The sequence below is a fragment of the Pyxicephalus adspersus genome, chromosome 2, assembly GCF_032062135.1.
Source record: "Pyxicephalus adspersus chromosome 2, UCB_Pads_2.0, whole genome shotgun sequence".
Taxonomy (NCBI): domain Eukaryota; kingdom Metazoa; phylum Chordata; class Amphibia; order Anura; family Pyxicephalidae; genus Pyxicephalus; species Pyxicephalus adspersus.
In genome coordinates this window covers 100612727-100627863 of record NC_092859.1, presented here as the reverse complement: position 1 = coordinate 100627863, position 15137 = coordinate 100612727, and the positions used below count along the sequence as shown (strand labels likewise).

Below are 15137 nucleotides of genomic sequence, written 5' to 3'. Positions count from 1 at the left end.
TACGCTGCATCATGTTCTGCTATTCCTTTTGAATTCATGTACCACAGACTGGTTTAATGGGATAGCTCATTCTTATTAAATTTACCTAACCTTTTCCTAGACATGCCAATTTGTCTCTGCCTCTATCTGCCCTCTTCTTTTTTCTCATCAGTCAGTAGTGCGACACTTTTTATGTAACATAAGCTTTAGGAATTGAAATGGATTTTATCCTTCTGTTCTGTGTTCAACTCCACTGCTTTGTCCAACTCAGCAGAGTTTGCTGACTATTGAGATGACCTTTGGGTTGCCCTGAGTGTAAAACAGGTATTTTATGTTACAGTTCCTTTGTAACATGATATCTATCACTTTTTATATCAAACACATATGGATTAAATGCATTTGAAGCATCTCATTTCTTTTATGTTTCGTGTCCTCTGAACTCCAAACTTGTTACACCTCCATCTAGTCCTGCTTTCTTATACCACAGTCTGCTTTTCTTTCCTGTTCTATCTCTTATTGTTCCCTCAGCACTAGGAGACCTGTAGCTGGCGGGTTGGCATTAAAGGCTAGTGACTGGTGCTATATTCCAGTTTTACTGGCACAAGAAGAAACAATGCATGATCTCTAATTATGTTTACTAGCCAGTAGGCATCTACATATATTTTTAATCCCTTTTCTTATTAACAGTGATGTGTAAACTGCAGCGCAAACCAGTGTAATAAAATTATGATAAAGTACTATGAAAATCTAAATTAAAGTTTAAATCTGCAACAGAATATTACCAATTGATCTTCCATTGAAGTCTTTGTTCAGGACCTACACGTTGTTCTTGTCTCCCAGCTTCTTTCTTGTCACCATTTCACAAGGGCTTCTGATGGTGACTACAAGTGGCTTCTTAAACACAAATTTTGTAGATATGGCCCACTGTTGTTGCCATCAGGAAACTTACCCTGGGAACTGTCAGCATTGAAATGTAACAGGATGAACAAAAAAAGTTTAAAACTAAACATAGCAATGATAAAAAAACAACAATACTTTTGCAAACGTAATGTTCATGTCCATATAACTATTTATATTAATAAACAGAATAGTACCTCTATATGAAATGGAACAAGAATGGGGGCAGTCCTGTTAAAGTTACTTAAAGAAAAATAACTGGACAGTTCTTTTTCGCTATGCATCCTTTCTTAACCCCCCTAACGTTCTAATTCTGTCAGTTTTTTGATGCAAAAAGTGATCCTATTTTTTTGCATAGAAATTTTTGTTTATATTGTGGGCCTGTAATTCTAACTCCCGGTTATGATATTTATATTTATTTACTATATTATAATCATAAATTATAATATAATACATAATTATAAATAATAATTTTAAAAAATAATGAAATAGACAACAATGTATTCTTAAAATAAAATATAACATTAAAAATGTACTTTTTATTTCATGTTGTGTGGTGTTTTTGCACCGTAAAAAACATTTAAAAGCAGATTACATTGTAATCTGCTTTTAAAATTCCCTCCCAGACACACCCCCTAATACATCACAACTCACATCACACGGAAAATGACTCATCCTCCCGGGGTGATGTGAGTGGGGATTTCCCATCTGCCTCACACAGACGATGCAAAGCACAATGCAGGACTTCTGCATTGTGCTTCACTGCTGATGCGAGCATCTCACTGCTGATGCGAGCAGCGGCGTGGCCGGGACCCGGGTGGTATTTAAAAGCAGATTACTCAGTAATCTGCTTTTAAATGTCCCGCCCGGCCACGCCCCCCGACGGACTGGCGTCCCGTCTTCACAGCAGGACCATCCGATCGCCGCTGGAGCGAGGGGCAAAGGTAACGGGGGCTCTTAAAGTTACCCCGAGTGTGACTCGGAGTTACCGCTTTTTGCATGTAAAAGCCCCCATGAGTCACACTCGGGATTACCGCTAGGGAGGTTAATAATGAAAATATTTAAAGGAAATAGAAAGCTTTTTCCTATACTACTGTGTTCTATAGATGCACTGAACCCCAATGGATTTCAAAGATAATGAAAGCTAATCAGACCCAGAAATATATGAGTTGCCATTACTGGACCTTTGGTGAAAATGTTTTGCTGGGGTGTGATGCTGACCCACTGGCTTCAATTCAAATAATAATTCCAGAGGGTCATCATGATTGCCAGGTACGTATCTTTTTGATAATGTGAAGTTAGGAATGACAGCCTTCATTTTTTGATAATAGGTTCGTTTACGTTTGCTTTGCGGTAATAGTGATATTGTAGCCTAATATGCACTCATCCTAACACTACTCTGTACTTTAAGGAGACTCTTTCATCAGCCTAACAAATTGCAGGTAAAAGCATAGACACTTCTGGTATCTTAACCGCTTAAATAATTCTGATCATAAATTGTATTTTATTGACCAAGAAGAGTCTAGCACAGCCCCTTCCTCTTAAAAGAGGAAAGTTTCTAACTACTATTAGGGCCCATAAATCCTGCCCCTCCCTTTATATTCCCTACTTTCTTTTGTGATGTTTTCGGGGAAAGAAGCAAAGGGTAATAGTACATATCCAAGATGGTAATGGCCATCATCAGTGTCAGGTCTTGAGGAAGCCTTGGGTAGGTAGCCTTTACAGGTTTGACTTAGGCAATAAATACATTTAGTAATGACTATAAATCAATTGTAATAATGGGTGGTTTTGTGTGTTGTGGTGTCATTGATTTTAGATGGCACCCCATCTCATTTAGGCAATGCACCTCTGAGGCACTCGCCTTGAAAACGTACCAAAATGCAGTCTTGTAGCACTGTTTTGGTTGGTAATTGTGCCATGATGTAGAAACATTTTACGCATATCTCTATTTTCTCTAAAACTAAATATTATTTTCCAAAAAGTTTTAGCTTTACATACACTTTTAACCAAAAATGAGATTGCTACAAAATATCAACATTTAAATAAAACTGTTTTTAATTGAAACATTATTTAAAAAACAATCTTCATTATAATTTAGCAAAATCATTTTCAAGAACGTGTATGTAGCCAGTCATTTGTTGTTCACCTTTTACCGGATGAGTGTCGAACTGACCTGACATTTTAAACAGAAAGCTAATGCAAATCAGTCTGAGTGGTTCATTACAGTACCATTCACATAAGAAATGCCCATGCAAGTCAGGGGACACTTTCCAAAATGTAATACAGAAAAAAGTGTTATCTCCTTTTCACACACCATGGGAAACTAGACATAAAAACATAAATATAGTTCTATGAATAATTCATGGGAATATGCAGTTTATACTGAAATCATTGTGACTTTGCATATTTAGCTCAATAATACATTTGAAGGTGAGAAATCATTTTAGATGTCTATTATGATTCTTCAAGTGTAAAATACTAAGTTAAATGATACAGCTCGAGTATTGTGTGAGCTATGGCTGAACTGCAGTGTCAGTTTATGTAGAACATTACAAGAGTCTACACTGTTGGGGTTTATATTTATTTAGCTATTGCACTCTTTCCCCTATTCATTTCTGGTTATCTTATTGAATGACAAATATGTACCGACTAAACTTTTCATCAGCTTTGGGTCCAAAATTTTAAAACTGCAAACAGCTGAACACTGGATTTTTTTCGTCTTTTATTAGATGGCAAGTCAATGGTTTTTCCCTGTTCTTTTTAAAAGTAGAACATTCTTTAAATGGACTCCGATAATCATTTACCCTGGTATGCACTGTTTTGTTCTAAATATGTGTATCTAATTAATATTATTTTCTTTGCAGATATTTGAAAGAATATTGTTTATATGGGCAATTCGGCATCCAGCAAGTGGATATGTTCAAGGAATAAATGACCTAGTCACACCTTTCTTTGTTGTTTTCATTAGCGACTATGTGGGTAAGTTTTAGCATCAATAAAATATTATTATATAGTTGTAGTCGGTTAGTCGGTTATATAGTCGTTTCTTTTTAATGTAGTGTTAATTTTTGAAGGTCAGACAGCTGAGCTTGGATATACAGGTGTACCCTAATGTCTTTGGTGTTGTACCATACCTACCTCTTAAGGGACAAGTGCACTTATAATTTTAGATACCTTTCAGTGTGAGAATACCCCCTATGGATTTACTTGCCCTTTATTAAGAAATAAAGGGCAATATTAATATTATATTAAGAAATTCTCCAAGTTGTACAGGCACATTTGTGTGCCAATTCAGTTCTATGAAAAGGCTGTCTGACAGATGGACCTTAGATAAATCAGTACTATGATGTAGATGTACCAGTACACTGCTAAGCAAAAATTGGTTAGTGGTGGGGAAATCACTTAGTGACAATTTTGGACAGTGTTTATGCAGATAGATATTTGTTTTTGATGAAGCTGCTGTTGAGGGTGGGGCAGAATTTAGAAAAGAATAATTGCACATTCTTGTTAAGACTTAAAGTGGAACATTCATTTAAAAAAAACTCACTAATAGGTGCTGCCACCTTTCTCATTCCTTCTTCTGCTTATATCACCCACAGTTTATTGAAAATTTAGTAAAAAAAAAAAAAAAAGATGAAAAAATGAAATTGCACCTTTTTTTTCCCCCTTGCAATATAGGAAAGCCTTTGCAGTGCATGCCTTATATTGGACTTGCGCACAAGGAGCAGCCCAGTCCAAAATCTCCTGGGAAACATTCATCAGTGTGCAGCCTCAAGGTTTACCCATTCAGTCTTTGGAAAAGACTTCTATAATAAAAAAAAATAATGAGTATTAAAATAAAAATAAATGTTATCATTCTATAAAAGGGTGCATCATTTTATATAATAAATATGTCATGATAGGTCCCCTTTAATAGGCATTATTATATTTCTTCATAATTACCTCTCTTGTTATGCCTATAGTCAGCTTTACATTACAACTATCCTTATGTTTGCTGAAATTCCAGTTTTAATTGTTGTGACATATTGCAATAATGATGTTGCATCTCTAAAAAGTTAATATGTAAATGCAAGGTTACCTATTACATGAGACAATTCATGTATAGGTAGGCAGACCCTCTAACCTAACACAATGCCTATACCTGGTAGGAAGTATTTTCTCCGCAGTGATGGAAAAGCTAGCATGGTATCTTTGCACAGAAGTGTATGTCTGGTACTGGGATACATTTCCCATGATCAGGCATCCTTGTTTGACATACTACCTAAAAATAAACAGACCTGAATACCTAGTTTTTTGTACATCAAATTATATGACATGATTTGCTTATCCTTTTTTATTGTTTCTGTATTTTCAAAGACAAAATGCTGTATCAGGTTTCTAGAAAGCACTACTGTACACATTCTCTCGAAGCTTTTTCATTATCCTGAGTCACCTTTCTCTGACTTGTGGTGATTATGTTCTGTGTCCTAATGTGACATTTACCGTTAATCGAAAAGGGCAAGCTGCCCTTGAGTTTGGATTTGCATGGAAACACCTTTTTTTCTTTGTTTCTAATTCTTTTTTTCATTGGAGGTCTATTCATTGCTTAGCAACTAATGAGAACTACTGCTGCTTACTCCCTAATCATCTCTTAAGTAGGGTAGAGGCCTACTCCTGAGAGTGCTTGCAGTTTTTGCCTTTTACTCCCTCATTTGACAGGTAATGAAAATGCTCTTAATGATCCTAGAGCAGTTGGATCTCTGTTGGAAGACTTTAGAGTTGTTAATTGAAATAAGAAGTTCAGCTGAGATGTGATTAGAGAATTGATATTCCATGTTAAATAGACCATTTAATTAATGTAGTAAATAAGTTTGTCTTAACTACTTTGCCAGCAACTTGCATTGTAGGACCCGAGTGGCTGTTAATGTAGTAGCATCTGTGTCAGGATCATAGGTGAACACAAACACTTATTTATCTTCTCGGAAAATACAAGTGGAGTTTGTTTACACTAGTATGTATTTTTAATTGTCTTTCTCTCTTTTGGACCTTCTCGCCTCATCACATATTGTAGTTCCTTTACTGACTGCATTTGGAGGTCCATGACAAAAACAAAAGCCTTGCATTCATTTAGACCAGTAACTATGGGTTGGAGAGGATACACTTTCAGAAGTGAAGCTGGGTGATCCAACAAACCTGGAAAAGATTTCTTAAAAGTCATTTGCTATTTTCTAGCAAATGTTTTCAATACTGCACTAGATCATTCCAGGTTTGCAGGATAACCCAGCTTGATGAAAGTGTTTCTTTTTGGAACATTTACTTGTAAAGATCCAGGCACAATCAGGCTTATTCAAGAATCTTTACTTTTATGCTTAAATAATTATTTGTGTGGGTTTATCTATTGTATATCTGAATAACATTTTTCTTTTATTTAGTTTTTAGACTTAGGCTGAGTATTTATCAGTTCAGTCCCACAACAGCTATTACTGTGGATTGTGAAAGTTCCCTAAGTTTCCTCTACCATTTCTGTCTCTTGCACGTTCCTTTCGTGATGGGCCAATAGGAATGTTTTGGGGTAGGGTATACTTGCAAGTTCCAAAACTCTCCAAATGTGTGAGAGCTTTATTTGTCAGAATAGCATGGTGTCCAGTCATAGCTACATGTGAAGCTGGTATGTGCAGTTTGCTTACGTTTAAGTTACTATATTTTATACTTTGTGATATTCCGGGGAATAGGGATCAGTTCACATGCATAAAGTTCATACAGGTAGTTAAAAAGCCAGTATATTTTATGAAACCGCTTGTTGCAGCATAACAAAGATAATGCCCTGAATTTGGAAGTTTCTCTTTATTTTGCCAATTAACAATAGCAAGTGCCTTAGTCTCTTTTGAATCAGGGGCATACAGTGCCAAGGTTTACTGCAGCAGACCTGCAGACTTTTAGTTTCCAGACATTTTTGCTGACCAGATGAGCACCAGACTCTGCAGAAAGTACACCTGCCATAATACAAGGATTATAAAATACATGTAATACTAAAATGTAGATTTTGTGTTTTTAGTAAGATGTATTGAGGTTTATAAATAAGTTATAAGTTGATGGTGTAAAGCATAAAGATCTTAAATATTGACCTAGAGTATCGTGCTTTCTGATTGCTTCCAAGGACACACTGTGATATTTCTTTCTGACATATCTTATTTTAAAGTTTTCTGGAATCACGTAGTTTTTAGTGTATCTTCTGTGATTTCATTGTTTTAATTAAAATACAGGGCTTACATTAAACATTTTCTTCGTGATAATCACTTTCTCTTTTCATATTCTCTTTATTGTCTTGCATAGGAGATTTGTATATTTTAAAAAAGGCTAATATTGTGGAAATCACTAGGCCAACATATTTCTTCCACAATACAAATAATGAAACGTTTGAACAAAAATATAGATTCATTGATACTATTTACTAGCATGATTGTTGTGTTTTGTTTTTACCGTGTAAACCAGTGTTTCTCAACCAGGATTCCTCTGTATGTTAGGGGCTCCTTGAACAATGAGCAAATTGTAACTATCAGATCATTTTAACTGATACAAACAATCTTTTTTGCTATCTATAAGGGGTTGGAGACATTATTTCCTCTGGTCACCACACTGATGTACTGTGAGTTGTGGATATAGGATTCCCTGATGACCTGAAGGGTTTTTTAGAGGTTCCCCCATGGAAAAAGGTTGAAAAACGCAAAAGAGGTCAGGGTGGTCAATTCTCATCTAATTTGGACCACCACACAACTGAGCTCATTTGATCTATAAGGCATTATGGTGGGGGAAGGTACCATGTCCCTCGGAGAAAAATCCAGTGGGCAGAATGAAATGCAATGGGACTTTGCCTTGTTTCATGGTGTTTTGTATAACGCATGTCTGCTTTAGGATGACTGCATTTTTCATAAGCCAACTAACCTTATTTTGATGTATAAGGATCTGTTATTGGATGGAGAACTTGCATTTGATAATACGTGGACAAACAACTGTTTGGAATCTAGTTTTCCCATGTGGGAAATATTTTACATTTTACAATTGATGCACAGTCCTACCAACTTATGATAGCTTGGACTGTGCACTATAGCTGTATTATCAGCTTGGGTGAGCACATTCACCTCAAATCTTCTGGTAATAAGGAATAGATATCTTATATACATTGAAGATTGCTATCTGTGTTCCAGTTCTAATACCCTGACATTTCTGTGAATGTATATGCAGATCTCCATAAATGCATATAGAATTTTGAATATTACATAATTGATGATAAGACATGAATAGATCCTTGCTTCAGTTTTAACTGGTTTTAGTTGTTGGATGTAGATTTTTTTTCTTTTGCGTTTTGTAATTCAAATAAAATTTAAAGAGATTTTTTGTACTGTTGGTTATTGCTGTTTTTCTCTGTGTTCTGAAGTGACTTCTGTAGCACTACATTTTCCTTTCTTTTAAGTTCTAGAAAGATTTCTTGCTGCTAGTTCTTGAAATATCATTCTCCCTGTCTAACTTACACATTAACCTTTGTTTCTATTTAATGTTGCTTTGTTACAAATTCCCAGTGCTTCTGGATATCGGGATGCAGTGTTTGAACCTGAGCATCCAATCCCCAGGGCCAATTACTGTTCAACATGAGTAGGAAGATGTCATCGGCCCAGTATGCACACTTATTCCATGTGATCCATAGCTTACAAAGCTATTAACTTTTGTTGGGGAATGCCGGAAAGATGGGTAATAAGTACTTTGTTTAAAAACAATGTTAAAGATATAAGTCCTCTTTGGATTTTATTTTTTGTTTTAAGTACCATGGATGGATGGATGGATGGATGGATGGATAACCAGTACTTTGGATTCCAGCAGTCAATGTTAAAACAAATGTTTGAATAGCTGGTAGAGAGATGGTGAATTGCCTTTTGAAGGTCTCTATTTGCATAGTAAAGCTAGGTTTGGGTGTTTGGGCTTTGAGAATTTTTTTATATATGCAAACACCTCTGGTGTCTTTTTATGCTATGTTATTAGTCTGATTACTTAGACGCTGTGACTGGGTTTCTTTTATTATTGGCTTAGTAAATATTTCAGGCTCCTTTTCTGTCTGGTGTCAGGTAATTTTTAGATTACGGTGTTGTTTGTTTAAACTCAGACATATGGTCTCCTGTCTAATGTATTTGCTTTGAAGCTGGGCATGATTTTTAGCTTATGAAATGAATCATTTTCAGCATTCACTTAATTATTGTCTCACTCTGACACATGATCTTATGAATGCCCAGAATTCTAAGTAGCAAATTAAATGGCTTCGGTAAGTGCATTCTATATTCCCATTAACTATTAAATTAAGCTGTAAGGAACATTCTTGTTTTTGATAAAAGTGACATATTATTACCCTACTGTATCAATTTCATATTTTTTAGCTGTGTAATCTAATTCACACGCAGATTTGGTCAGACAATTGATTCCTAACTGTCACTTACTGGAAAAGTTTGCAGCCTTCAGAAACTGTCCGGACTTAATTATTTACGGCGTTTGACCTAATTTTTACTCAAGTCAAAATAATAATTATAATTTTAACAAAATAAGTTATTTGAAAAAGTAGGTGGCTTTCTGTAGCTGTTGATGAGACCTGTCAGTGATAAGGATAAGTACTGGTTTGCACTTGTATAGAAAGGGTTTTACTTTTATGTGAACACATTCCTCTTTGGTTTTAAATGATACTGTATTGTATAATACAAGTTTTATTAAGTTTTTACATTGCAAACTATCCTGGTACCTGAATTACAGTTGTAAGATATCATTCTTGCCTTTTGGGCTTGGAGGCAGCTAAATAGCCATACAAATTTGTTTTCTCTATATTTTAATTCACAACTAAGATAACTTATGTGTAATTTTGGTTGTTTTTTTTAGCATGATGTTGTGTGTTTTTTTTAAAACGTTTTTGTTTAATTGTACCTGTAGATTGTACAGGCAGTGCTGTGGAAGTTCAAGGTGGTCTTATATACACATAAAACTGCATTTTTTAAATGTAGCTTTTATAGAATGCAATCATACTTCCAGCCAACAAAGTATTGCCATGCATTACCATGTAATGAAATGGGATAGTGTGTTACAGGCATAGACATTGAAGAGTGGTTTGTATGTTGGATTGGCCCACTATAACATTAACTTACATTGTTTATATGTTTAACCTTTGGAGAAGGGCCGTAATGGAGTACTACCCAAATTGTCTACTTATTAGGGAAGGTAAGATAGCAAGGATTTGAATACATTCTCCTCTTACAAGCCTTAGCCAGTGGAGTGGGTGTGCACCATAGACGTAAGATTACCCAATGTGATTTACAACAACCCGGATTCAAATAATTTCATCTAATGAATTGCAACAGAATTTCACAGAGAACCTGGAGAAGCCCTTATTAGGGTGTCTACATCACTTAGCAGAACATCTCACAGAGAACCTGCGGAAGTCTTCTCCTGGGTTTATATATTACCCAGGTTTCCTTCATATACTTTCTAAGTCTTTTATCCATCCAAAAGTTGCACGTGTCCCTGGCTGAAATTGGCCAGGCTGGCAAATTGTTTATGAACTCCTCCAAAATACCTGAGTATGCTTACAGTATATGCAGCCTTGCGAGCAGACTAAATGAATCTGCTGGAACTGGGTGAGTGTTGTGCCTGACAAGCACTAGACTTGTTTAGTTTTCTAGTTGGGGCACAAAAAAAAAGGGCTTTAGCTCCTCACATTTTTATGCAATCTTTTTGTTCAACCCACTGATTTAAAGCTGAAAGTCTGCAGTTCAACTGCATCTGAGTTGTTTCATTTAAATTTAATTGTGGTACTGTACAGAACCAAAATTCGAAAAAAGTTGTCTCTGTCCAAATATTTTTAGACCTAACTGTACTTCCTGGTACCTGGTAAGCCTCAGTGTTCCCCCGTGCCTACTGCATTATAACTTTACATTTGCTGTGCAAATGTTTGGTGATGTTGCAACTTTTTTGCTCACTGGTCTACTTGCTGAAGGGCTCTGATCTTAGAACCAACAGCCTCTATGAAAATTGTTCCCATTACACACAGACAAGATGCAGAATGAGATATGATATGTTAGTAACAAGAAACCATCAGCAGCAAGACCACAGGCAAAAATAAAACAAGTAAAAAAATATTAATAATAAAAAAGTTAATAAAAAAAAGTTGCCTTATTGACCGTTTGAATATCTACCAGGCAGCCATTCTAGGGAAACAAAGGTAAGGGACCTGTTGTTTCTAAGGATGTTACCACCGTTTCCTATACCAATAGATTCCTATACCAATAGATTTGTCCTGAACATATTCAATTAAAAGTATAATAAATACCACTGTAATCACCTTTAGTTATCAACATTATTATTAATGTATCAGTGTGGAATGAGACGTTAAATATATACTGCAAACATAAAAAAAGGGATTTACAATAATATAGTAACACATATATCACGGTAAACTTATAGAGGGGGAAAAACATTGTCTTGCAATATTCCTGTCCTTATTTATCAAGTATATAGACAGCACCTTAGATAATATAGTTGCCAAGTGTATGGGACATAAACTAACTAGAAAAATAATTAGATTGTGTTGAGTTCATTGTGTGGTTAAATTAATTGTTAAGAATTTTTTGTCATCGTCATCTTTGCCCAGATTTTAACAGTAGCAAACTTAATTTGTTTCTAAAGATTAGCACAAGATAGTGGAATGTAGTGGGAGTTCATCATCAGGAACATTAACTGAAACAGCAGTTTGAAAAAAATGTTGTATCAGGGGAGTGCAAAGAAAATAAGATTTTGAATAATGATGGCAGGAAAGAAAATGGAGTTGAACTGTAGCCAAAAAATGTCTGCAGGTGTCAAAATTAAAGAATTATTAGGGAGTAGAAAGCTAATTGCACCTAATGTAATTGTGAACAGAGAAATGTACTCCAAGGGAGCAGCATACTTTCGTTCTAGCATTTGCACTTCTCAAAGCTTCCCTGTGGTATCTACCTAGTTATTTTTTAATTTTCCCTGCTCCTAATATTGAACTTTGTGAAATGCAGTTTGCTCTTTCAAGTTGGAAATATACTGAAAGATGTTCCCATGGGTAGCAAAAGATGCAATTGCCTTTGGCAAGTATACAACATTAAACCACCTTTTTTCTAATAAAGGAAATGAGAGCAAAATAAAAGAAAAATAATGAATTTTAAAGGAACTCCAAAAACCAGTGTACACAAAATCAAAGGTTGTGAGATGTAATATTTTTACCTTGTGACGTTGCGTACTGTGTTTTTATAACACTAGAAATGAGTTCCTTCAATTGTGTTTGTGAAGCGATTTGACCTTATGCTCTTTGAAATAGGTGTCTGTCTCTTTTATATTGCTAAATATCAAGACATATCAGGATGTAAGTTGAACTTCGTTATTCCTAAACACAATATACTATACTCTTTAAACATTGTCACAATCATACAAATGTGAAATTGTTTTTCATTCCTTTTTAGGGAAAATCAGACTCTGCAGTTCAGAGTTTTGATTTAACAGAACATTTCAAATAATAAGACTGATGAAAATGGCATGCGCAAAAATAATGGAACCCTCAACCTAAGGTTTTGTTGCCCTACTTTTACAGGCAACCACTCTAAATAAGTGTTTCATGTAGCTTTCAGCCAGACTTCTTCACTTGTCAACTTGTATTTTGTGCAAACTACCAGAGCAAACTACTTGAGCTTTATCATGTTTCATAGTTGCCTTCTACAGACTTCATGTTTCAGCTCTTTTCATGTTTGATAGGATTCGGATCAGGGCTCAAAAGGGCAATTTAAGACTTGTTTACTGTTTTAGCCATTCTCAGTTGTTTTTAAATGTGTGTTTTAGGTCTTTATTCTATTGAAACATCCATGATTTGTAATCAAGCCTTATCAAGTACATATTACTCCGAAACTTTTTGATAGGCCTGAGATTTATTAGTTCCTTGTACAGATTTAAGGCACTCAATCTAGATCTATTCAACTGGGCCCCTTGAAAGCTTCATTCTTTCCTATGTGGGCATACAGCTAATATGATTTGCCAAAAGCTGCAGTTGTGTTCTCTGCCCAAAGGGACACTCTCCTATAAGGATTGTTGCTTGTCAATATGTATTTTAGTGAATTAAAGGCTGGCTTTTTCGTGTTTTTCTATCACTAGTGTAGACTTACTGAGCCTTCATTCATTGAACCCAATGGATCTTGACCTTAAAGTTTAGCCTGTCCAAGGAAGTTATATAGTTTCATAGTTGGGGGTAAAAAAAAATCTTTGGAAATAAAAAATGGTGCATTTAAATTTTGATTTTGTTCAATGTTTTTTTTTAATCCAAAATGTCTTAAAATGACAGCAAGGTCACTTTAAGTTTATGGTTCATATGACCTAAAAGCCTTTGTCTGCTATAGTGTAACTGAATGATGGGGAGCGTAGGAATTATAGGAAACTACAGTGCAGTCAATAAATGAATTTTCAATTATTTCAAATCTATCCAGCCTTAGACACATATACCACTAATTATTATAGTACCATAAATTATAATTTTAAAAAAGGTCAGTTCAAATATGCTTTTTTTTTTGATAAAAGCAAAATTATTCTTTTGTTGCTTTATCCACTTAAAAATCCTGTTAAACTTTTCTTTTTTTATTTTTTTTCCCACACTTCATTGCAAAAATTATAGATAGATGTACAATCGAGTTATACATACATTTAAATTTTACATACAGAAATCATGTGGAAAGACAACAACATAAACAATCAACTAGGTGGGTAACAACCCATAGAACAGATCATTTAGAAATAGCTAGTAACAACCATGACTTTTGACCATATTCACCTCAAAGATAAAGGTAAATAAAAGGAACTCATTTTAAATTAATGATCAAAGTTTTGTACAGATCAGAGTGGAAAAAATGTACCGAAGGACCCCGGGTTTCCGAGAATTTATCTGCTCTATCTAGGAAGATGGATCTAGATTCTTCCATTAGATAAATCTCTCTACTACGAGCCGCATTCAATAAGTGTAGGGTTAGGGAAGCCCTGTATGAGCCCAAACAGTCACCCCAGTCATGTAGTAAACATGCCAAAGGGGAGTCAGGAAAAGAAGATCCAATCATTTGTTGGCTGACATCACTGATTTGAGTCCAGTAGGTCTGAATAATCGTGCAAGCCCACTAAATGTGTAGCATTGTGCCCTTAGCTTGGTTACACCTCCAGCATAAATCTGAAGATTTTGGGAACCACTTATGAATGGGATCCGGAGTAGCATACCACGGTTTCAAAATTTTGTACAAGGTTTCTTGCAGTTTTGTACTAATAGAGCATTTGTATGCCATCATACACATATTCTGCCATCGTTGGTCATAAAACTCAACCTGGAATGCTGATTCCCAAGCCCCGTATGGCCCTGATGTTATCTTTGGAAACCAAAATACACAGAAAAAAATATAGGAAGGAAACCGTGTGGCGAACCGCCATACCTTTCAGGCAGATCTATTCTAGCATGTGATGGAGATTGAAAAAGGTCTTCTCTTCTCCCAGTATCGGCAATATAATTTTTAATTGCAATGTAAGACCATCAAATTGCATCACCTCCCACTAAATCATCTAATTTGCTCCTAGGCTAATTTCTGCCTGCCCTGAAGAAGTCGGCTACCCTCGGTGGTGATACCCCTTTCCAGTTTTGTAAAAATGAGTGCTGTAAGCCAGGTGGGAATTCTGGATTACCACATATCAGTCTTAGTAAACCTGGTACAGAGGAGAATCCCTCCCTTCTGGAAAGCAATGAAAAAACATGAAACGTGGCAACAGTAGTAGGGTGTTTTTAAGGGCTTTCTGTACTATTTTCCTGGCAACCCAAGGAATTGAAGCAAGCTGGATTTTACTAAGGGAGGCTTCAACCTGTGTCCACTTCTTCAAGTGTGTATGGCACTTCCAATCAATAATTCTAGCCATATGAATGGCCTGGTAGTATCTCTGGATATCTGGGAATCCCATACCTCCTTGGGATTTTGTTCTAGTGGCATAATTATATTTAAGTCTAGGGCGGCTATTGTTCCATAGAAATTTCATGAAAAGTGCTCTCAAGCCAGAAAAAAAGCTAGTTGGGATTGAGATAGGTAAGGCTTGTAATATATACAGTGGCCTGGGAAATATGATCATCCTTACTATGGCCACCCTTCCAAACCATGAGAAAGGTTTGTTCGATCATTGATGTAGATCTGACTTAGTGTTTTATAACAAAGGGCGGGGGG

At 35.6% G+C, this 15137-nt stretch overlaps 1 protein-coding gene across 1 annotated transcript in view; it reads left to right on the top strand.

The window, feature by feature from the left end:
- The window catches only part of TBC1D22A (TBC1 domain family member 22A), a 276396-nt gene that overhangs the window by 83914 nt on the left and 177345 nt on the right, over window positions 1-15137 (top strand). The window contains exon 8 of the mRNA XM_072401624.1: window positions 3741-3855. Coding sequence (XP_072257725.1) covers window positions 3741-3855 — 115 coding nt within the window. The remainder of the gene's footprint in view (window positions 1-3740; window positions 3856-15137) is intronic.